The 19,678-nt window shown below is 38.7% G+C and overlaps 2 protein-coding genes across 6 annotated transcripts in view; one reads left to right on the forward strand and one right to left on the reverse strand.

Annotated features, from left to right (window-relative positions):
* The first annotated feature begins 1,111 nt into the window (after positions 1 to 1,111).
* LOC130180078 (synaptosomal-associated protein 23-like) lies at positions 1,112 to 16,174 on the forward strand. 2 transcript variants are annotated; one of them, XM_056393413.1, is made up of 8 exons: positions 1,112 to 1,244; positions 5,645 to 5,759; positions 8,887 to 8,928; positions 9,352 to 9,400; positions 10,649 to 10,766; positions 12,336 to 12,506; positions 12,643 to 12,787; positions 13,756 to 16,174. In XM_056393413.1, exons 2-8 carry the CDS (start codon positions 5,703 to 5,705, stop codon positions 13,816 to 13,818), a joined length of 645 nt encoding a protein of 214 aa, XP_056249388.1. In that variant the 5' UTR covers positions 1,112 to 1,244; positions 5,645 to 5,702; the 3' UTR covers positions 13,819 to 16,174. The 2 variants fall into 2 exon arrangements, with proteins under 2 accessions (XP_056249388.1, XP_056249387.1); XM_056393412.1 differs by lacking the exon at positions 1,112 to 1,244 and adding an exon at positions 1,288 to 1,442.
* Positions 16,175 to 18,538: 2,364 nt separating this feature from the next.
* The window catches only part of sptb (spectrin, beta, erythrocytic), a 56,583-nt gene continuing 55,443 nt past the window's right edge, over positions 18,539 to 19,678 (reverse strand). For all 4 annotated transcript variants that reach the window (XM_056393410.1, XM_056393411.1, XM_056393409.1 and 1 more), the window contains one exon: positions 18,539 to 19,489. In XM_056393410.1, the coding sequence (XP_056249385.1) occupies positions 19,298 to 19,489 (192 nt within the window). In that variant the 3' untranslated portion in view covers positions 18,539 to 19,297. The remainder of the gene's footprint in view (positions 19,490 to 19,678) is intronic.

The following is a 19,678-nucleotide window of genomic DNA, read 5'->3' on the forward strand; positions in this document are numbered from 1 at the left end:
CTCTCCCACTCTCTCTCTCTCTCTTGCACACACACACATCCTCCATCAAACACACACACACACACACACATTATACCTCAGTTGTAATTACAGAGGAAATACTAATTCTTAGCTCTTCAAGCACTGTTGGATGTGGCGTGAAATGGTGAAATGGCACGGCAGGAAAGTTAACTATGGACCACACACCCATGCATAGACAAACATGCTCACACACACACACACACACACACACTCACAGCAGTCCAGATGGACCGTGTGTTATTGCTGAATAATGGATGCTATGTAGACTCTATAAAAGATACATGGGCAGAGAGAGCTGGGCACCATTCAGGCACCTTGGGCAGTTCGGTGAGGGCAGCTCTGGAGCTCTCCCTTGTGTAAATTTGGAGATGTTAAGAAATGTTCAGCTTGTAGGTATTTAGCTGTAGGTGACCCAACTGGGAAAATATTTAGCTGCAGTTAGAGACGAGAAAAACACACTTGCCTTTTGGACACTGTCAGTTGATATGTTGGCTGGCACTCTGCCCGGTGCCTTTGCAGTCACCTTGAACAGGCTTTTGTGGTTTAAACCATAAAACTTGGGGAATTACACAGCAGATTCGATGCTAGAGGCTCAGATTACAGAGCATCTCTCAGAAACACTATGAAAAATATCCAGCAGAGCAGTCTGTCTTCATGTAAGATACTGAGAAGAGGGGGAGGGGGCGAGGGGGCGAGGGGGAGGTCTGGGTGAAGGGTAAATGCTGCACTCATGTGGGGAAAATGAGCAGCGCCTCTTTTTTTTCTCTGGAGTCATATGACAGGACGTGCGCACCATCATGTGCTGCGTTCCAGAGCTCATGGAAAGCTCATTGCTCTGAGTGTTACAATCTGAAGTACAACAGCTCAAACAAAATTGACTGTGTAATTTAAAACAAAAAAGCTGGTAGTGTGTGGGGAAGCACAATGTCAATGTCTAACATGAATTACTATCCTTTATAAGGACTTTTACATGTGATACTTCAGGACATTTAGTTTGGTGAAGTTCTGAATGCGCAACTTTTATTTGAGCGTCGGATCACTTCCGAACGGCTTACTTTATCTTGGCGTTGGAATCGCAATATTTCCGACAGCACGTAAATGCACCAACCGACACACTTCGGACGGTGGACCCACTGAAGGAATCCAGAAGTTACCGGACGCCAAGTTCACATACCGTGAAAGAGGAGGAGTTGCAAGTCAATTTTCAACAAGGAGGGTTAACTGTAAGTACTGACTCCCTACATAAATATCTCTGTTCCTTTTCCACTCTAGTAGTTAGTTGTTTTCAGTCGTGGCGTTATTAGGTAGCTGACTGGAAAGCGGAACTAGCTAACTACCCAGCTAGCAATACATTAGCTAGGTTAACGAGTTGCTCCCGGATCCTGCCCTGCTCACGAAACTAGAGCAACTTTTCAGACAATGTAAGAAAACTCTAATCTGCTTTGGGAGACTTTAGGACTCTGTTGTCCCTCTCTTTTCAACTCTTTCATTTAGTTTGAAAGTAGTGTTTTGGGATTTTACTGCCACAACTTCGGTGTATTGGGTGTGGAGGACTGCTCTTTTTATGCTTATGGTTCTTGTTTCTCATTCAGGCTAAACTCACCTGTTTGTCAAGTGACCCATGTTAAATAGTTGCTCAGCACTTAACTTTACTCCACTGTTTATGAGATACTCAAGGTCAGGTATGTGGATCGAGCATAGCGCCTATTTAAATTCAACAAACGGAAATGATTAGCAACGTGTCCTATACTTTTCCATGAGTCTTCAATTTCGATTGGCAACTGGTGGGAAAAATGCTTACACTTGTTGTTGTTCTCTATAAATCATGCTCTGCAAGAAATAAAACTTCACGATTTAGTTTTTTTCTGTACAGCATGATGTCATGGGTGTTCTTTGTTTATGCCCTTAGGTCAGCATTATCAGTCAACCACCCTGGCCAAAACACTTCACAACTAACCACAATAAATGTGTTTCATCACTGAGTACAACACTGTAGGACAAACTGTAGAAAAACTACAGCCTTCATGATTGTATGTAAAAGAAAAAGTAAAGCATGATGGGATACGAAAAGACGTCACTGTGTGTGGCTCTCAGATCTGGAGGAACAGGTTTGGGTAGAAGAACCAGAAATGTGTTTCCCTGTAGGAGTTATTGTTTTACCCACTTGCTGTTGGTGCTGTGAAGAAACTACAACATGAATGGGTATGTCTTTTAGGCTTGCTAAATTAATCTTGTGGCCGTGAACACATGTAGCGTGGTGTCAATGTTTTTGGCTTTAGGTGTAGTCTTCTCATCACTTAATCATGAGGATAAATCAATACCCAGCTAGACCACACCTGCTTTACTGGCACATATAACATTGATCTTTTAGTGTTGACATGTTCATCTCCTGTGTGGCTTGGCATTTCAAAAGAGCACAACATGTGTGAGTCAGTCTGCCTTCAGTGTTACATTTGTAAACTCACGTCAGTGTCTTCCCAAGTCCAATAATCAGTTAGAAAAAGCAGTCAAGCTTGAGTGAACCAAGTGCCCTCTTGTCCAAAAAAAATGCAGAGTCAACAGCATTAAATCCTCTAATCTGTCTGCCAAGTAGACTATCCATGTTTTTTTTTTTTTCTCAGGATGTTTGGTTGCTGTAGGTTTGAAACGGAACTTGAAGTTCAGGGGTTTTTGCAAAACAGGAAAATGGCGCTTGAACTTTGAAGGAAAGGAAGACAGGAGAGGACGAAAAAGAAAAGGGAAATGAGCAGGGTTTCCTGAATGCTTGCATCGCTCTATCAGTCAGAATTTTAAAATCTTAGACGTTGAATACAGATGGAGCTTTGTGTTTATAGTCAACTGCCTCTGTCCTTGACAGTGCAGTCTTTCTGCAACACAAAAAACAAGCTTAATTCTTTGCTTATGCCTATCTTGATAATATGTTGCCATGTCCACCAAAGCCTGTCTGAAGCTGCTATCGCCAATAATTTCTGTGCTTCTTGAGATCCTTGACTGCATGAAGGTCGAGGTCAGGTTAAATGGATTGGATTTATACCTGCTAAACCATATCGCAAGGTAGCCTGGCTCATCTGATCAGAATGATAAATTACATACTGTATGTGTTTCCGAATGGATTACCTACAAAAACTAAACAAAACCACACCTATTACTCAAGTTCCTGATGTTGTCATTGTATATATGTATTTGGAAACCATTCTGTAAATTTTTTACAACTATGTTTTCCTTGCAAAGTACTGTATGGGTTGCTGTACGCTTTTACCATACTCATACAGTCCTGTTCTTACCTTCATCTAACAAACAGGTGCATTCATTCTTGTCCTCTTCTGTTTGTCTGAACTTTGAAGCCCATTCCTCCTTTGCAGTGTTTAAAATTTATTTGAAAGCATTGAAAAATGTCCTGTTTCACAACAAGTGTCCTTTAGCAGTCAACCATGATCACACACTTTCTGCTGCTGGTTAAAGTAAAAGCTTCTCATCGACACTTCCTTACTTCATGACCGCACTGCTGTACATATTGTGCAAGATCATGAAATCTAAATGTTGATCTGAATGCAGAGTGTGCTATAAGCTCAGTATGTCTTGATGTGATCAGGGAAATCATACTATCTGTGGACACTAGACCTAGCTGTCTTTTCCCCTTAACCTGTAATGAATTCTTGCTTTACTTTCTAAATGGCTTTTTTATAACTAAATTTTATTTGACTTCTCATCTAGTCTTAGTGTTGTACTAAACCTCAGTAACTTACGTATTTCTGCCATTTATGTGCATTCTGTCGCATGCTTCTGATTTCCCTATCGCAGCCTTCTTATCTCAGTTCCCTCATTGATGGCATATATGATTCTACCACACTGCTCACTATGCTTTACATCAATGAGGAACTGCTGTGGGCTCCCAAACAGATAGTTTTGCTTCATCGTTGAAACAGATTTTTGTTTTCTTAATCAGCAAGCCTGCCGTATGTGTTCAGTCATTCACTAACACTCATTCAGGGGAAGGAGTAATGCCTAATTTGTTAAAGTTTTGCATCTTCTTCTTCCCTCTCCATATGTGACATGAACATATGTTGCTGTTAACATGCAGTTAATGCTTGCTGCATATTTAAGATTACAAATGGTATACAGTACTGAACCCTGACTTGCTTTGCCATGAGATATTAGGGTTTTTTCCACGATTAAAACTTAATAACTCTTGAGCTGGAGCTCCCATAACCTGAAATTCTAAGTAACTGTAAGGCTTTGTAGGTTCTGCCTTATTTTTACTGTGTTTTACAAACCAAAACTTTTTGATGTACGTCATTAAGGTAACACTGCTTTGGATGTACATCACTTAAAAGGTAACATCAGGACAGACATCAACGTTTTTATTCGCTGTGTATTATTTTTTGCTGAATCAAAGCCAGTAATTTAATGGTTTTCCTATACCATATTCAGAAGCTGTCACCAGCATTTGGTGCTCTTACTTGGATAATGTCTATTACTAGCTATTATAAAAAAATAAAATAAAAAAAAAACTAGTCCTACCTTTTTTAAAAAAAAAAAAAAATTGGAATCTGCCAATAAATCGGTCCGTTTAATCCATCTGCAAATGTTATTTTATCACGGATATATTGGTATTGGAATATTTGTCAGTCAATACATGTAACAAGAAACTGAGGTAAAAAATGCTAAACATACTTCATGTATGAGGTAATTTAGAAACGGTGTTCAGTCCCATTTTTTGTGTTTATGTTGAAAAACAAATATGGCTGTACTTAAATATCATCATAGGTATTATCCTTGAGAAAGTGGTCAGACTTAATTAATTTTCAGTTAATTGTGATTGAGTCAGACAATGGTGATGCCCTCTATAGGAAGGGACAGAGCAGACTACTTCTCTAGGAGGCTTGGGTTATTCAATGTGTACAACAGGCTGCTTTGCATGCTGTATGTAACAGTCGTGGCCAGTGCACTCTTCTTTGCTGTTATTTTTTGGGGAGGCAGTAATTTGGCTGGTGATGCACACAGACTCAATAAACTGGTCAAATCGGCAGGCTTTGTTGTAGAGTGTGAAGAGGTGGTTGAGGGGAGGACAAGGTCCAAAATCACAAACACACTGGTAAACCCTTCTCATCCCTCTCCACAAGGAGATGAACGGCCTAAGAGGCACCCTCAGCAACCATCTTAGTCTTCAGCTGAGATGGTTGGATGTTTGAAGGAGTGCTTTGAGTACCTACAGCTATTCGGTTTCACAATGCTGCTTGCCACAATGACTGCAGTCTCAGCGAATTTGACAGTTTCTCAGCCCCAATGCATAATGGTCATTTCTCATGGACTGTACTATACCATACCACCTATAACCATGAACACTCTTAGCACTGTTTAGTATATGTAATATTATATGATGCATACCATTGCACACATATGTTACATATTTTCATTATGATTTTTTTTCTTTACTGCATTCCCTGCATCTAATCCTTATTTATCATTCATTTGCTTTTGGTCTTGTGTAGTCATAGAATATCTTTTATAGCAAGCTAAAGTAAAGCCATGTCTCATTTGTTTGAGTCAAGGAGCTGTATGACAGTTGATGCCCTCTGATGTGATGTTGCAGAGTAACCTTTGAACTATGCCTCTCTTTCAGGCCGCAAAATATTGAGCTCGGTGCCACAGGAGGAGCCTCCAAACAAGACGGTAGCAACATGGAAGACATGACTGTGGAACAGATGACCATCAGGGCCAACCAAGTGACTGACGAGGTACAGAGTCACACAAACCAATACAGAGCCTCTTTTTCACTCAACTATTTTTCCAGGTTTTAATACCAAATTACATAGTTCTTTCAAAGAGATGTCCTAGGAAATTATTCAAAAATTATAGCTTGCTAAAATAAATTGTTACCCTTTTTTTTTTTAAATCCCTGCTGTGAACTTGTCACCACTAGAATTCATTGTAACCAAGTTTAACCTGACCACAGCCTCTGTTCTCTGTGGAGGGTGAAACTTTTACCAGACACCTTTTTATACCAGCAGGTAATCAGTATTTGATACAGGAAGGAAGATCGGGCTGGAGTATCTATATAATGCTAATTATCCACAAACTGTTTCAGATGCATCTCAGATACAGAACCACAGTTCAGATGAAAATGAAAGAAAACGGATTGCAGCCAGAACTGATATTACAAAGCATTAAAAGAATAGTTTGACATTTTGGAGACAGTTAGCTTAGCATAGATACTGAAAGTAGGGGAAACTGCTAGTCCATCTCTGTTGAAAGGTAAAACAAAAAAAAAAAACTGCCTACCTCATGCCTCTAAAGCTAACTAATTAACACACTCTATCTCATTTGTTGAAAATGTGTAAAAATAGAAGCTAAGCCCATCACCTGCTGGCTGTAGCTTCATATTAAACATGAATACAGGAGACTAGTATTGTGCTTCTTATATCAAGAAAGCAGCTAAGGGTATTTTCTAAAATGCTAACTATTCCTTTAGTGTTTATTTTTAGCCATGCCCAGAATAATTGAAAATATTCAAGATTTTTCATTATCATGATGAAATAATCATTATAACCATAGCCATGTTGAAGAAAGCAAATTTTGGCTCAGATGATAAAGCATCAGTTGGACAAAACACACATGTAATCCGGGGGGTTGCGGCAATATTGCATCGAAAGAGCAGAGGGTGGGTAATTAGATCCATTGCATTCACAGCTGATTATTAAGCCAGGCATTGCTAGGAAGTGTGTGAGGCTTTACGCCTAATTTAGCCTGATAGCTCCCTTACCCCTTTGTGGTTTTGACAGTTTGAATGTTGTCAGCTATATCTAAGCATTTATTATCTAGGAGATAATTGTTTAATCGGCACTCCAGGGCATCATATGATCAGCCATTTGATTCAAATGGAGGCAAATGAACTTACTCTAACTGGGCTTGTAGCAGTGCACTTCACCATCCTGTAATTCTGACTGTATTAATTGTCTGTGGGGTTTTTCCTCTTTTTTTTCGTTAAGTGTGTTTTTTCGCTTTGTGTGCTTTCTTACTTAACCTGTGTTTTTTCTCTATATCTCTTTCTTCCTTCTGCTGCTGCCTGGTTGACTAAGGACAGCATAAAACGGACAGAGCATGGGAGGGTCCTTCTGCTAATACTACTTACCACTTTGGGTAACCACTCATATGAAAAACTGAGATCATGGCTGGCTATGTAGACTGTCTTTTGGAAGTCTACCAAGAGCTGTCTGATAATTTTAAGGCTGTTTATGCATGTCCAGTAGTTAAAACTGGCTTACACGTTCTTCAGCGTTGTGTCAGAGTTATTTAAAGTCATGTTTGTGTGATACTTCCTAATCATCCTGATACATGGCAGCTTCCATTTGAGCCATCCTGTACTTACATTTAAGCCATCCCAAACAAATGATAAAAATACCACGCAATTGCCTGTATCTCAAAGATTTGTCACAAAACCCCAATCTGGAGGAATTGGCTAAGGCAATGATTTTGGGGCTTAATTGGCCAAGTTCAAGGATTTTAGGAGACATAATGTAATGTTTATCCACCCAAGTGATGTTCTGGCTAAGCCAGCAGAAACCTGGCTGAGCTCAACATATTCCTCTCGCCAATTTTATGTTTGTCTGTTTCTCAACTCACTGATTAATGTATTCAGAGCAAACGTAACACAGAGAGAAAGAGAAATCTGGTCCCCACTCTCTCTTGTTAACAGTTCATTAGTGATGGTAACAATGGAGTCATGCCCTGAGTTGCTTCTGTGCCTCGCTCCTTTGGATGCTCTGTAAAGCACTTGCTATTAATAGAGACACAAAGGCGTAGCTCACCTGAACTGACTGCATTCCAGTTTGCCATCAGCACTTTTTGTCTGCGTGTATGCATGTGCGTTTTTGTCTACATCTTACTGTAGATTGTTAACTTTAGTGTCGGCCTTACCCGAGTCATCTGATCAGGGAGGGTTTAGACACAGCAACACTGCAGCTGGTGTCACAAGTCCATGTTCTCCAAGGAGTCTCCTCAGTCCAAGTAAATGAACAGTCATACAAGCTTTAGAGCTGAAACAATTAAACAGTCGTTTGTCAGAAGAAAGAAACTTCAACTATTTTAATAATTAGTTAATCATTGAAGCCATTTTAAAACAAAATGCCAAACATTCCCTGCTAGAACACTAGACATATAATTGGTAGATTAATCAATAACTAAAATAATAATCAGTTGCAGTCTTAATAAGCTCAGGAAATACATGTAACCTGAATTATTCACAATAACATAAATATATAATCTTAGATTCTCACAGTGTAGAGCTGGTTTTATAGATTTGTTGCCGTGTACTTTCATATCTTAATGCATATTAATGGTATAGCTTCGCACATATTTTCTTATCACACGCATCTTTCTATTTTCTTTATCTCTCTTATCTTGTTCTCTTCCTTACGTCTCCTTTTTAATTCCTGTTTGTTGTTCGGTTCTTTTCTGTTCTGTCCTCTCAGTCTCTTATGGCCCCATTCACACCAATCAATGGTTTGTTTGAATTAATTAGACTAAGAAATTCCAAACAAATCTAAACAGAAGCCGGATAGATTTAAAACCCTGTCTGGGTTTGACATCTGGTCCATCTTTCACAACAATATGAACTGGTGTAGTCAGATTTATTTCAAACCAACAATCTCCTGTTGGAATACAAGTTACCAGAATGCTGTCCCAAAAAACAAATATGCGTGTCCATTTTCATTTTATTTGCAAGGTACATTAAGGCAGTTCTGAGGGATGACTGCACTTCAAACCAATTTTTGTTTATCTCGTTCAGTATTTCTTCCTCATTCAGTTTACAGCTTTTCCACACTTCTCATTATTCTCTAACACATCCTGTGTTTTCGCCCACAGTCACTGGAAAGCACACGGAGGATGCTGCAGATGGCAGAGGAGGTGAGATGTTTTTTTTCTCTTATTGACACAAAGCACAATACCATGTCCAATGTAGCCCTGTTTTAATGATCAGAAAGTGTCTGTGTTGGTTTATCACTGGCTCCCATCTATGCTGGGATCAGGAAAGTTTTCTATCAATGACTGATTAATGTTCTAGCTTTGAGTCTTTGAATGCCTGATATCATCTTAGAGAAGATTTTTATATTATTGGGATAACAAATATGAATCAATTATTTTTTTACAAGGAAAAAGTTACTTTGTTTATAAATGATAAACTTAACCATTTTTAAATTCAGAACAAGGCCAATGTCCTAATTGATCCTGAAATGTATCCAACTCTGATCATTGCTATCTCTCATGATTCATAAAACTATCTCTAGTCTTTTCATTGGTTCTGAACTTGTGTGAATTTTGTGTTTTCAGAGCAAACAGACCGGCGCCAACACCATGGTGATGTTGGAAGAGCAAGGAGGTAGATATACAACATGAACACTGCTAGTTTTGATGCAGATGCTTCCATCTCTTCAATTTTTCTTTTCTGTTTTTTAATTTTATTTGTTGTTGCCTTTTGTTTGAGGCATTCTCAACACACTCGGTGAACTGATAATGGCTAAGTTTAAAGAATCACTCAGTCATTTTTGGATGTTCTTTATTCATTTTGAAAGGAAATCATTGTAAGTGAGTAATGACATGGTAATTCTACGGCACTCTAAATGATTGCATAGGAAAGCGCTCAATGATGTCCCTTCTATAGAAAAATTGAAATGACCAAGATGTTTGAGAATGAGATGTTATGTACTTTCTAACTTAGAGCTGCATTAATTTGTGTTAACCTCTCTGTGTGAATGCAGACACTGAATAATAGTATAGTGTTAAGTGGTGAAACTGGCGAGGTGCTAATGAAGCTGTTTTTACACACTTTTCAACAAGCATCACAGTTACAGTAAAACGGCATCACAACCGCGAGGGAAAATAGACTCATGATGGTACTGAAGTTAAATTTAAAAATATCTGCTTTTGAGTGTGCATCAGTATTGACCGAAATGATCATAGACATTTGTTGGTAAAAAAAAATGTAATAATAATATAATAAGTTAAATAAATAAATAAGTTTTTGTTTGTTTCTTTTCATCAGGAATGGTAAATGGACTTGCACTTATATAGCACTTTTCTGGTCTTAATAACCACTCAAAGAGCTTTACAATACTTGCAACATTCACCCATTTACTCATACATTGATACATTCATACACTGATGGAGCAGCCATCAAGGGCAATGTGGGGTTCAGTATCTTGCCCAATAATACTTTGACATGCCGCTTTGAGGAGCCGAGGATCGAACCACCAGACTTCTAATTAGTGGACAACCCGAGTTGAGCTGTCATGAGTCACTGGACTATATTTTTGTCTTTAACTTCTATGCTGGTATCCAATGCATTTGTTCCCTGCTTAAAAATGTGCATTTGTAATGATTTCTTTTTCTACCTGGATTATGTTTTTGTGTTATCTGTATCGTATGTTTTTGCTGCTGCAATGACCCAGTTATTCACCCAATCTAACAATCCTCAAAGGGATCATTAAGATTAATCTAATATATTCTAAAAATATAAATAAAGGCTATAAACAAAACGATAAGATCTATTCCTAGTGTATAAAATTTACCTAGATACAAAAAAAAAGGAGAGTCTGACTTGGTGTGTGTGCCTGTCTTTGTGTTTCAGAGCAGCTGAGGCGTGTGGATGAGGGCATGGACCAGATCAACCAGGACATGCGACAGGCTGAGAAAAACCTCACCGATCTCTCCAAGTGTTGCGGCCTCTGTGTCTGCCCCTGTGACAGGTACACTGTACACTCAGAGCTGCTGAAGCCTCCAAATCACTGTTGTGGTTTTTTTGGATTCACACCACTGTTTATTGCCAGTTATGAGATCACGCTTTTCTCAACTTTATTGTGTGCTCTGTTCTTGATTATTTAAGTATGTGGCTGATTTTTGACAAATATTTGTGAGCAAACTTTACAATGATATTAATAGCAAGCAAAGAAGATTGATTTGTTTATTTTTTTATTATGTATTTTGTTGCAAAAGAGGAGTTGTCATAAGTTAAGTTTTAATCCATGGGTAATGTTAGGTAACTAACATTTGGAACATTTTCTGTGGCTTTGCCAAAAGATGAACAGCTGTGGCACAATCTATCTGCTTTTTTGTATAAAAAAGTTGAAGGCTTGTGTTTATATAAAAAAGTAAGGTAAGAAGTTAACTTTAACTCCCAAGGAGCATTTTTGGAAGAAACATACACCTACCGAGCTTAGAATTCTTTTAGGGGCACTGCTAACATCTGCCAGATGCTAAAGATTACAGTGCAGAGAAAACTAATAATATAATCTCTAGCTGAAATCAATCCACTTGTGGATTCTGAGTTAGTTCTGGAAGACTTCAGCAACTCTTGTGCTGTGTTTTGTTCCTAACTGCAACATAGAAGGTCTTTAATTTACCACAGCTCTGATTCCCACCTCTACCTGTTTTGTTTCTCTATAACAACAGCTATGCTGAAGGGTACTGCCATATTTCAAGCTGTCTGCCACGGCTGACTGACAGAACAAAGCAACATTTCTCAGAAACAAAGCTGAAATAATTAAAGCTGGTGGTCATACTATCGACCTATGATTGTTCCACTATCTGGGAGAGTGCCATATTTATATTTTCAATAACATTAAGGATTTAAAGAAAATGAAGACAAATTTGAAATAGGAACTAGGAAAAACACCTCCCACTTCACCTCAGCTCTATTATCATGGGGTTGAACGCTTCCATGATGATACTGCGATCCATCAGGGTGATTTCACATTAACGCAGCATGAACTGCAGCCACATGTGGCTGGTAGTAGCAGAACGTGACATGGGGAGAAAAAAAATACAGAGTTGCTTATCAAATGTGTATTTATTGCTCAAAAGATTGCTGATACAATTCATGAAAACCCCTAATGGTTTATGAATAGATAGGGAACGTGAACAGTGTTCCTACCAATTTCTTGACGTGACAGGTGCAGTGCTCCGTGGTGAGCAAACTCAAAACTCTCTCCATCAAACCATATCGATATGCAGTGTCAGTGTGTGTGCATAATAATCCCATATCTGGTTCTAAACATGAAAAACAAATCTTCCCAAAATGCTTTCACATTGGAGAAGAGGATACTTTGATGATTACCAAAAGATAAGGTAGGGAATCTTTTTTTAATATTATGATTAATGGACATCTGTGACTATAATAATGGTGGACACTTAGTCTTATACTTCTCTTTTTGATGCTTTTATTCATAGTTCACTTTAGCTGATTTTATATTAAAAGTAAAGTCTTCTAGTTTAGTTTTTATTGTCACACATCTGGATTTTCTGGTTTGTTCCCTCAGGGTGACATCTATTGAACACGACTCACGATACAAGCGCACCTGGGGTATTGGAGGAGGAGGAGAAGGCGAAGGTGACGGCTCAAAAGTAGTTTCAAGGCAGCCATCGGGTGTTCGCAACGGCCAGGCTGCCCAGGCGAATGCCTCAGCACCTTCAGGCCCGTACATCAAGAGGTTGGGTCCTGCTCATTTTGCTTCCTATCTTTCTTTTACTGTGGTGTTGTCAGAAGCACGAGTCAAATGTGACATATTGAGACACATTTAAAAGACCATTTGTCAACGAAAAACTTATAGTATGACTGTGGTACAGGATAACCAACGATGCACGGGAGGATGAGATGGAAGAGAATCTGGATGCAGTCGGCAGCATTATTGGCAACCTGAAAAATATGGCTGTGGACATGGGCAGTGAGATAGACAAGCAAAACAAACAGATCGACCGCATCACTGAGAAGGTAAGAGTCTGAGATTCATTTCAGTCGTTTCACAGTAATTTGCTGAAGCTCCCAGTCAGAATTAGTAGAACATTTACTCCCTTTAGGGACTAAGGAGGATTACCTGAGTTGTGTTTGAAAAACAGCTTCACTCATGAAATACATAATATTGTTTTCTCTGCTATTCATCACGTCAAGCTTGATGATTAAAGGTACCCTTTGGAGTACCACTTTTGGCAATGTTTTTACAAGTGGGTTCCCGCTTTGTTTATATAATGTGCATTGTGTTGTGAAATTACACTGTTTCACTGACTGACAGTTGATGGCAGTAACCCGGAAAGAAGACAACTGCCAGCAAACAAGCATGGATGGATGATTTAAAATACTTTTTAAAACCAGTTTTGCAAATGCTTTATGAGGGAGGACATTCATTCAAAATGTTTGTTAGGCCTCAAGGACAGACACATTGAATTACAGTGAGTAACACTGAATGTAAACAGACCTTTTCAGGACATAAGATACAAGAAAACTTAAACTTAATGCATTAAATGCATTGGAATTAAAGGTGCTCTGTGGAATTAACTTGTCAACAACAAATCAACAAACAAAAGTTGTGTTACATTACGGTCTAACAAAGGTGGCAATTCAGTTTCCTTCCTCATAAAAGAGAGCTAATTTTTCTTAAGGTTTTGAATCCTGCCTTGAGTACATCCATGTTTACTGAGTAGCAGTCTTCTTCTTCCCCACCTTTTGCTGGCGTACTGCCGCGCATTTTGGCATACCTCCACCTGTAGATCAGTGGAACACTGTCAAACCATTGGCAGGACTGTGTATCACGTCACTCATCACTAGAGGTCAAACACCCCACCGAGAACCTTTTTTTGTTTTTAAAATGCATTTGAAGTGAATAGTGAATTGCTAAATGAAAGGAAACAGGGTGGATGTTTGCATAACTGCCCCTTTTCACCTGTTCCGTCTTTTTCTTTCAGGCGGACATGAACCACCATCGCATTGATGAAGCCAACCAGAGAGCCAACAAGCTCATCAAGTAGACAAGGAACTATGCTTCTGCCAATTTTATTCATCAACCTCGAGCCTCTGTCGCCACACACACACACACACACACACACACACACACACACAAAGAAATTCACTCTGGGAGGACATTTTTGTCAGCAGTGTGCCTGCCTTTACTGCACTAAGATGTAAATAGAATACACAAACATATCTACATTGTATAAATTGGCCACCACGACAAACCCTTAAACGTGTGTATTCATAGTCATGCTGGACTTGGGGAAGCAGTGTGGGCATCAGAAACTGCACCAAAGAGCAAGTGACTGGCTGCCTATCACTGCTGTTTGATACCAAATACTCACCAGACCTGTTGTATCACATCACAGCAATCACAGGAAGGGAAGTAGCACAGGTCAGCTGCTTTTCTTTTCCCTGTTGGCCTTTCTCTCTTAAAGTCAAGAGCTATGAACTCACTCTGTTTGTGTGTGTGGGCATCTCTGGTATATATGGATGACGTCAATGATCCATGGTCATAAGCTGTCTTTTAGTGATATACAGCACACCAATAATTTATGTATCATTCCCCTGTTGGTCCTGTCTTGATAGTGCTGCATCTAGTATAATCATAAAACAAAGTCCTCACTCTGAAACAAATGTGTTGTTTTTCGAAACCTCATTGGTTAAATGTGTAATAATGTTAATTGTATCGTGTATTATTTTGAGATGATATGCTTATTTAATTATTCTTTATGAAGCAGAAATGACTTGTGAATAAAGTTGTCGTTTTTTTTAACACTTTGTTCCCATGTCATTTATGCCATTTCAGATGTAAAATCTATTTCAAAAAATATCAAATGTTGTGCTTTGGAATGAGTCATGACAAATCCTTTACTGCTGGAATTCAAAGCATCTGCCCCTGAATGAGAGCAATTTAATGCTATTTTCAAAATTTCTGACTGATTAGAAGTCAAGGTTATTGTAACTGTTTGCAAGAACATGATAAGGCGGTGACCTGGTGTTAAGAAATTTTATGTACAGCAATCACTTTTCCTTCAAATGTGAAGGAGGGTCAGTAAGCATCATGAGGAATGTTAATCATAACCTCCTCTAAAGCATCTAGTTCACTTTATAACAACGCTGAATATGGGAAACGTAACAGTGGCTGAATAATTTGTCATCAGAGGATCAACTGCTGTACTTCGTATTTTGTGTGACTTGAGGTTTTTCGCTCTGACCGCAGTGTTGATGTAAATACTGAAACATACCGTAGCTGTTTATTAATTGCCTATAGTCATTCTGTTAATCTAATTTCATTCTTCTTTCTTCGTCGCCTCCTGGTTAATAGAGATTTATAGCACCCAAGAGGAGACTAACAGCCTACGCAGGGTTCCTACATGAGCCCGGTAATGTGTGGAAAATTAGTTTCCGCAAGTTTAATAATTGACTGTAAAAGTATGAAAACAAATGTTCAGTCTTGAAACACATGGCTGTGCGTTGTTAGATTTAATGTACTATCATCTCTCATATTAGCTCACTAGGTCATTGCCATCATGGCATATGCAGCCGTTTTGTTATACTGACCTAAAATTAAAAAAATGTAAAGAAATGAGGCTGGAAAACAGTGGAATTTATAAACGGGAGAATATGCAGGAACCCCTTCAAGTCATTGTGGATGGTCCATGGCTGTGTTGTAACAGCCACTGTATCACAAACAGCTCCTCTTGCACCTGTTCTGTAAATAGCCAGTTTTCAGAGCAGAGGTACTGTAAAAATGATAATATCTGATGATGGCAAGCATAATTTGTTTTGTCAAAGCTGCAGCCAGGCTGAAAAATTACTGCTGGCAGCGAGACGCAAAAATATACATGTAAATGAATGTTGTTTAAGGGGCGCATGTAGAAGCAGAATAAGTCCTGGCAGGCTCTGTTAAGGCCTCACTATGGGAAATTGGCTAATGATAAAGTAATACAATATGCTGAAAATATCTCTGGTATGCATCTTCTGGCTTATTTGTTTTGAAGAAGAATTATCATTTGTATGCTCTGCTGCAGGCGTACACCTATTGAGTTTGTAAAGATTGAAATGAGCTGTTATTCAGGGCTTTGTATTGCTATAAGTGATCATCCTCAGCCTGTTACTTGTCAGCTGAGATCTAATTAGTCTAGCCTAAGGTTGCCTCGCTGTCTTGAGGCTGTTTATTCATTGTTTTACCAACAGCCACTGGAATGTAAATACAACAGTTTTGTCTATTTTGAATATTTTCATATGCAGCTGGTCTTATCTGAAATTAGCTCAGTGAACTGATGACTGTTCAACAAAGTAAAAATGCCTTTTGTTTCATGCCTGCCTCTGTTAAATTGTTTGTACTCAATAAAACAATTCTCAAATGCATGTTATTGCACCTTTTTAATGTATTAACAAATATAATGAAATTGGTTTTCATTAAAAATCGACAAAGATACAACTGTGGCCATGAATTTCAAAATTTAGCAAAGGAAGAGGTCAATAAATAAACCCAAACTGGATAGTTTCAGGAGTTTATTTTAAACTTTATTCTCTCAAAATGTATTTGATATTTCCTGTCAACATTTTTGGATATTTTACATAGCTAGAGAGTACAAAATGCAGATTAAAAACCACTGAACAGAAAAAAGGCAGGTAAGGAAGGAGGAGGAATAAACTAAGTGGATGGGGGTGAGAGAATAGGAAGTGTCAGAGTCTGAGATACCACAGATATAGTGACCGATTAAAAACCAAGACTGAATACATGTGACGCAAGTTTCCCAAACCATTTCAAGGTGTGTTTATGAGAGAAACATTTGACTACTTTTAGCACAGACATAATGCTCTGCTGGCCCTCTGCTCACAAAAACATCTGTATTACTTGTTTGTGACGGCCATGAGAAGATAATAGATTTAATAACTCTTTTTTTCCTTTGTAAATGTAAATAACCCAGAGAGAGATCATTATGATGCTACCACATTTCCTGGAAAACTCTCGCGCTGAACAGTCTCGTCAATCTTTCTACACCTGACTTCCATCATTTCAATGAGGTCACTTGAGTTAGAGCGTAGTTCAGGGACAGAGCCCGCTGTACAAGGCAAGACGGCAGTGTGAAAGTGTGAGAGCCACCATCCTGGTGACAAATTAACACTTATAAATGAAATTCCATATACTGTACATACTCTATATTTCCTGTATGCATATATCGATTAAAATGTATTATTTTATAATGGCTTTATTGTTCTATACTCTTAAATGTACCAAATTCTCACTCTTCCTTATTATTTCTTCCTTTACATTCAGAGTAAAGACACGTTCCCTCAGCTCCATACTGCGACTGTGTGATCTTCGCCTTAGATAAAGAGAATACCTGGTCCTGTCGTGTGGTTTGGAAAAGCGGTTAAGATTCATCTGACCCACAGCTTGTCTTAGACTTTGGTTGGTACGGTAAAAAATGTAATAGTGGTCCAGGCTTTTTCTTTTCTGTAGATACAAATGATAGCATATAGGTTTTCTGGTAAATAAACATCTAGCTTGTGAAACCAGAGGGGTGTTTTATAAAGATTGCCAGGTAAACAAGGCCAGTAGGGTTCATCTTTTCACAAAGGGGGTTTAAATAAGCTTGGATAAATAAAAAACAGGCCTCTGGGCACAGACATGTAAATAAGCCCCCACCTTTCCTACACTGGAGCAAGACCCTTAGACTGAAAGAGACAAAACTAATGTTGCCAAGTCGTGTGAAGTCATTTTGTGACACTGAATTGACATTTTGCATCTCTTTGTAGTTGTTTTGTGTCTCTGCAGTCAATTTGTGTTTTTTTTTTTGCTTCCTGTTGTGGTCGTTGTGTTTCTCTCTGTAGTTGTTTTGTGGCCATTTGTGATCATTTTTGCATCTTTTAGTAGTTGTTGATTGACTTTTAAACAAATGTAAACTGTCACTTCAAAAAGGCTTTGAGTCCTTGGGCCGCTGGGCTCATGTCGGATTGGTCTGCTAAGTCATGCATCCACGGTCATCCAAGTCTTGCCTGAGTTACCATGGAAACTCATCTTTTCAGGCTTAACTTTACGTCAGGATTAGGGCTTTTGCTTTTCTAAAAGATGCCAATTACCTAAATTTCCTGCAAAAAATAAATAAATAAATAAAACGATAGACCTGACTCACAACATTACGCTAAAAGTTGTTTTCTGTCTCCTTGATGGTAGTTTTGTTAGTTTTTGCTGTGATATTTTACTCTCTGTATTATTTAAATATGTGCTGCTCTGTGGCTGCAAACATCGCAGTTTTGTCTTCACATGCTCATTTTCATTCTTGTGAACTGATGTGATCAGTGCTTGATGTTTCTGGTTGTTGTTTTAAAGCCGTGATTGACTTGACTTTAGGAAACAGATTAATCCTAGTGGAGTTTGTTCTGCTCATTTGAAGCCAGGCTTTTCAAAATAAGACCTTCTTTTCTGAGCCAACTTTATGAAACACCCCTCAGATATTGTTTATACCAACAGAGTACATTTTCCTGTGTGTTACTACAAGCCAAAGTTGAAGACAAGTAAGGCAGGTCAAGTTGATCTTGATTGAAGGTTCAAAAATATCACAATAGCACCATATCAAACTAACGTAAAACATACTTCATGCATCTGTAGATATATATACTGTCTATGTATATATGTTAATGAATAGATATGAAATTTAGGGTTCAATACACAAGTGTTGAATATGTTTCAAGTTCACAGAAATAACTACTGCCACAGCTCAGTTGAGAATATAGTCTATATTCAAAACGGACTGATTGTGGTGTCACATGACAAGCTCGTATGTCGTCAGATCGTACCAATTTAAAAATCTCAACAGTCAAACCCTTCACAGTGCATAGAGCATTTAGTTTGCATACCTGCAATTAAACTTGGTGTGTATGTGCACCGTACAGCACTGCGCTACGGTTTGATCATCACCAAGTCTTTACACCGCATTTACAAAGCATTTTAAAGCCCGTTAAAATTCACTCTTAATTCCTTTAAGTAGCATTTAGTGCTCCAAATTCAAACAGCACAGTATTACAGTTCACAACCATTTTATAAGGCAGATTAATAAAAGTATGCTTCAGTACTCTTGACTCACCCTACGTTCGTTACAGGCCTTCATATCGTACATAGCTGTATCAAAGCATGCCTCACTAAAGCTAAAATTGCAGCAAAAGTAACACAACAAAAGTTTTACAAACATTCTTTGGTTGAGTGTGAAAGGAGCATTCCTGTGCTTTCATTTAATGCTTTGAATTTGGCATTTGTTAAAAAGAACAAAGAAAAGAGTGGACCTTTGCAATGATACACTGACTTAAATACAGGCAGAAGAGTGATGGCTTTAACCTAAACTACAATATTCATGTTAATTCTCGCTAAATAATATAAAAAATCTAGTGATAAAAAGCCCGCTCCGATTGATTGTACACAAATACTACTTTCTCTTTCCAGGTTGCCTTGGCAACCCCCCCTCCCGATGGCCCATCCATCTCCTTTCACTTCTTCTTGGCAAAGCGACTGAATTTCTTCTCCTTGTCTTTCTTGGCAGAGCTGGGCTCAGGGAGGGCAGCTGAGGAGGAGGGAGGGGGCAGGCTGTGGGCTTTGGCCCCTGAGGGCCCCGACGCCTCCTCCGCTGCCAGGGGCTGAACGGCCTTGTCCATGGCCTGGCTCCAACGCTGGAGCTCCTCCTGAAATTAAACACAAAAACACACACACACACACCACAGCTTACAAAGGGAATTCTACCTCCAGTGGGACAGTGTGTGTTTTTGTCTCTTGGTCGTTTTGAGTAAAAGGTGGTCCAGCTTTTAACAATGAAACTTTCTGAAAGGCTAATTCAAGGTAATGTATATAAAAACAACCTTGCTGTGAATTAC

Source organism: Seriola aureovittata, chromosome 13 (assembly GCF_021018895.1).
Source record: "Seriola aureovittata isolate HTS-2021-v1 ecotype China chromosome 13, ASM2101889v1, whole genome shotgun sequence".
Taxonomy (NCBI): Eukaryota; Metazoa; Chordata; class Actinopteri; order Carangiformes; family Carangidae; genus Seriola; species Seriola aureovittata.

Excerpts from the sequence above, each read along its gene's own strand:
- LOC130180078 (XM_056393412.1), top strand. Across the intron at positions 5,760-8,886 it reads CCAACCAAGTGACTGACGAG|TCACTGGAAAGCACACGGAG; the intron begins GTACAGAGTCAC and ends TTTCGCCCACAG. Across the intron at positions 8,929-9,351 it reads TGCTGCAGATGGCAGAGGAG|AGCAAACAGACCGGCGCCAA; the intron begins GTGAGATGTTTT and ends TTGTGTTTTCAG.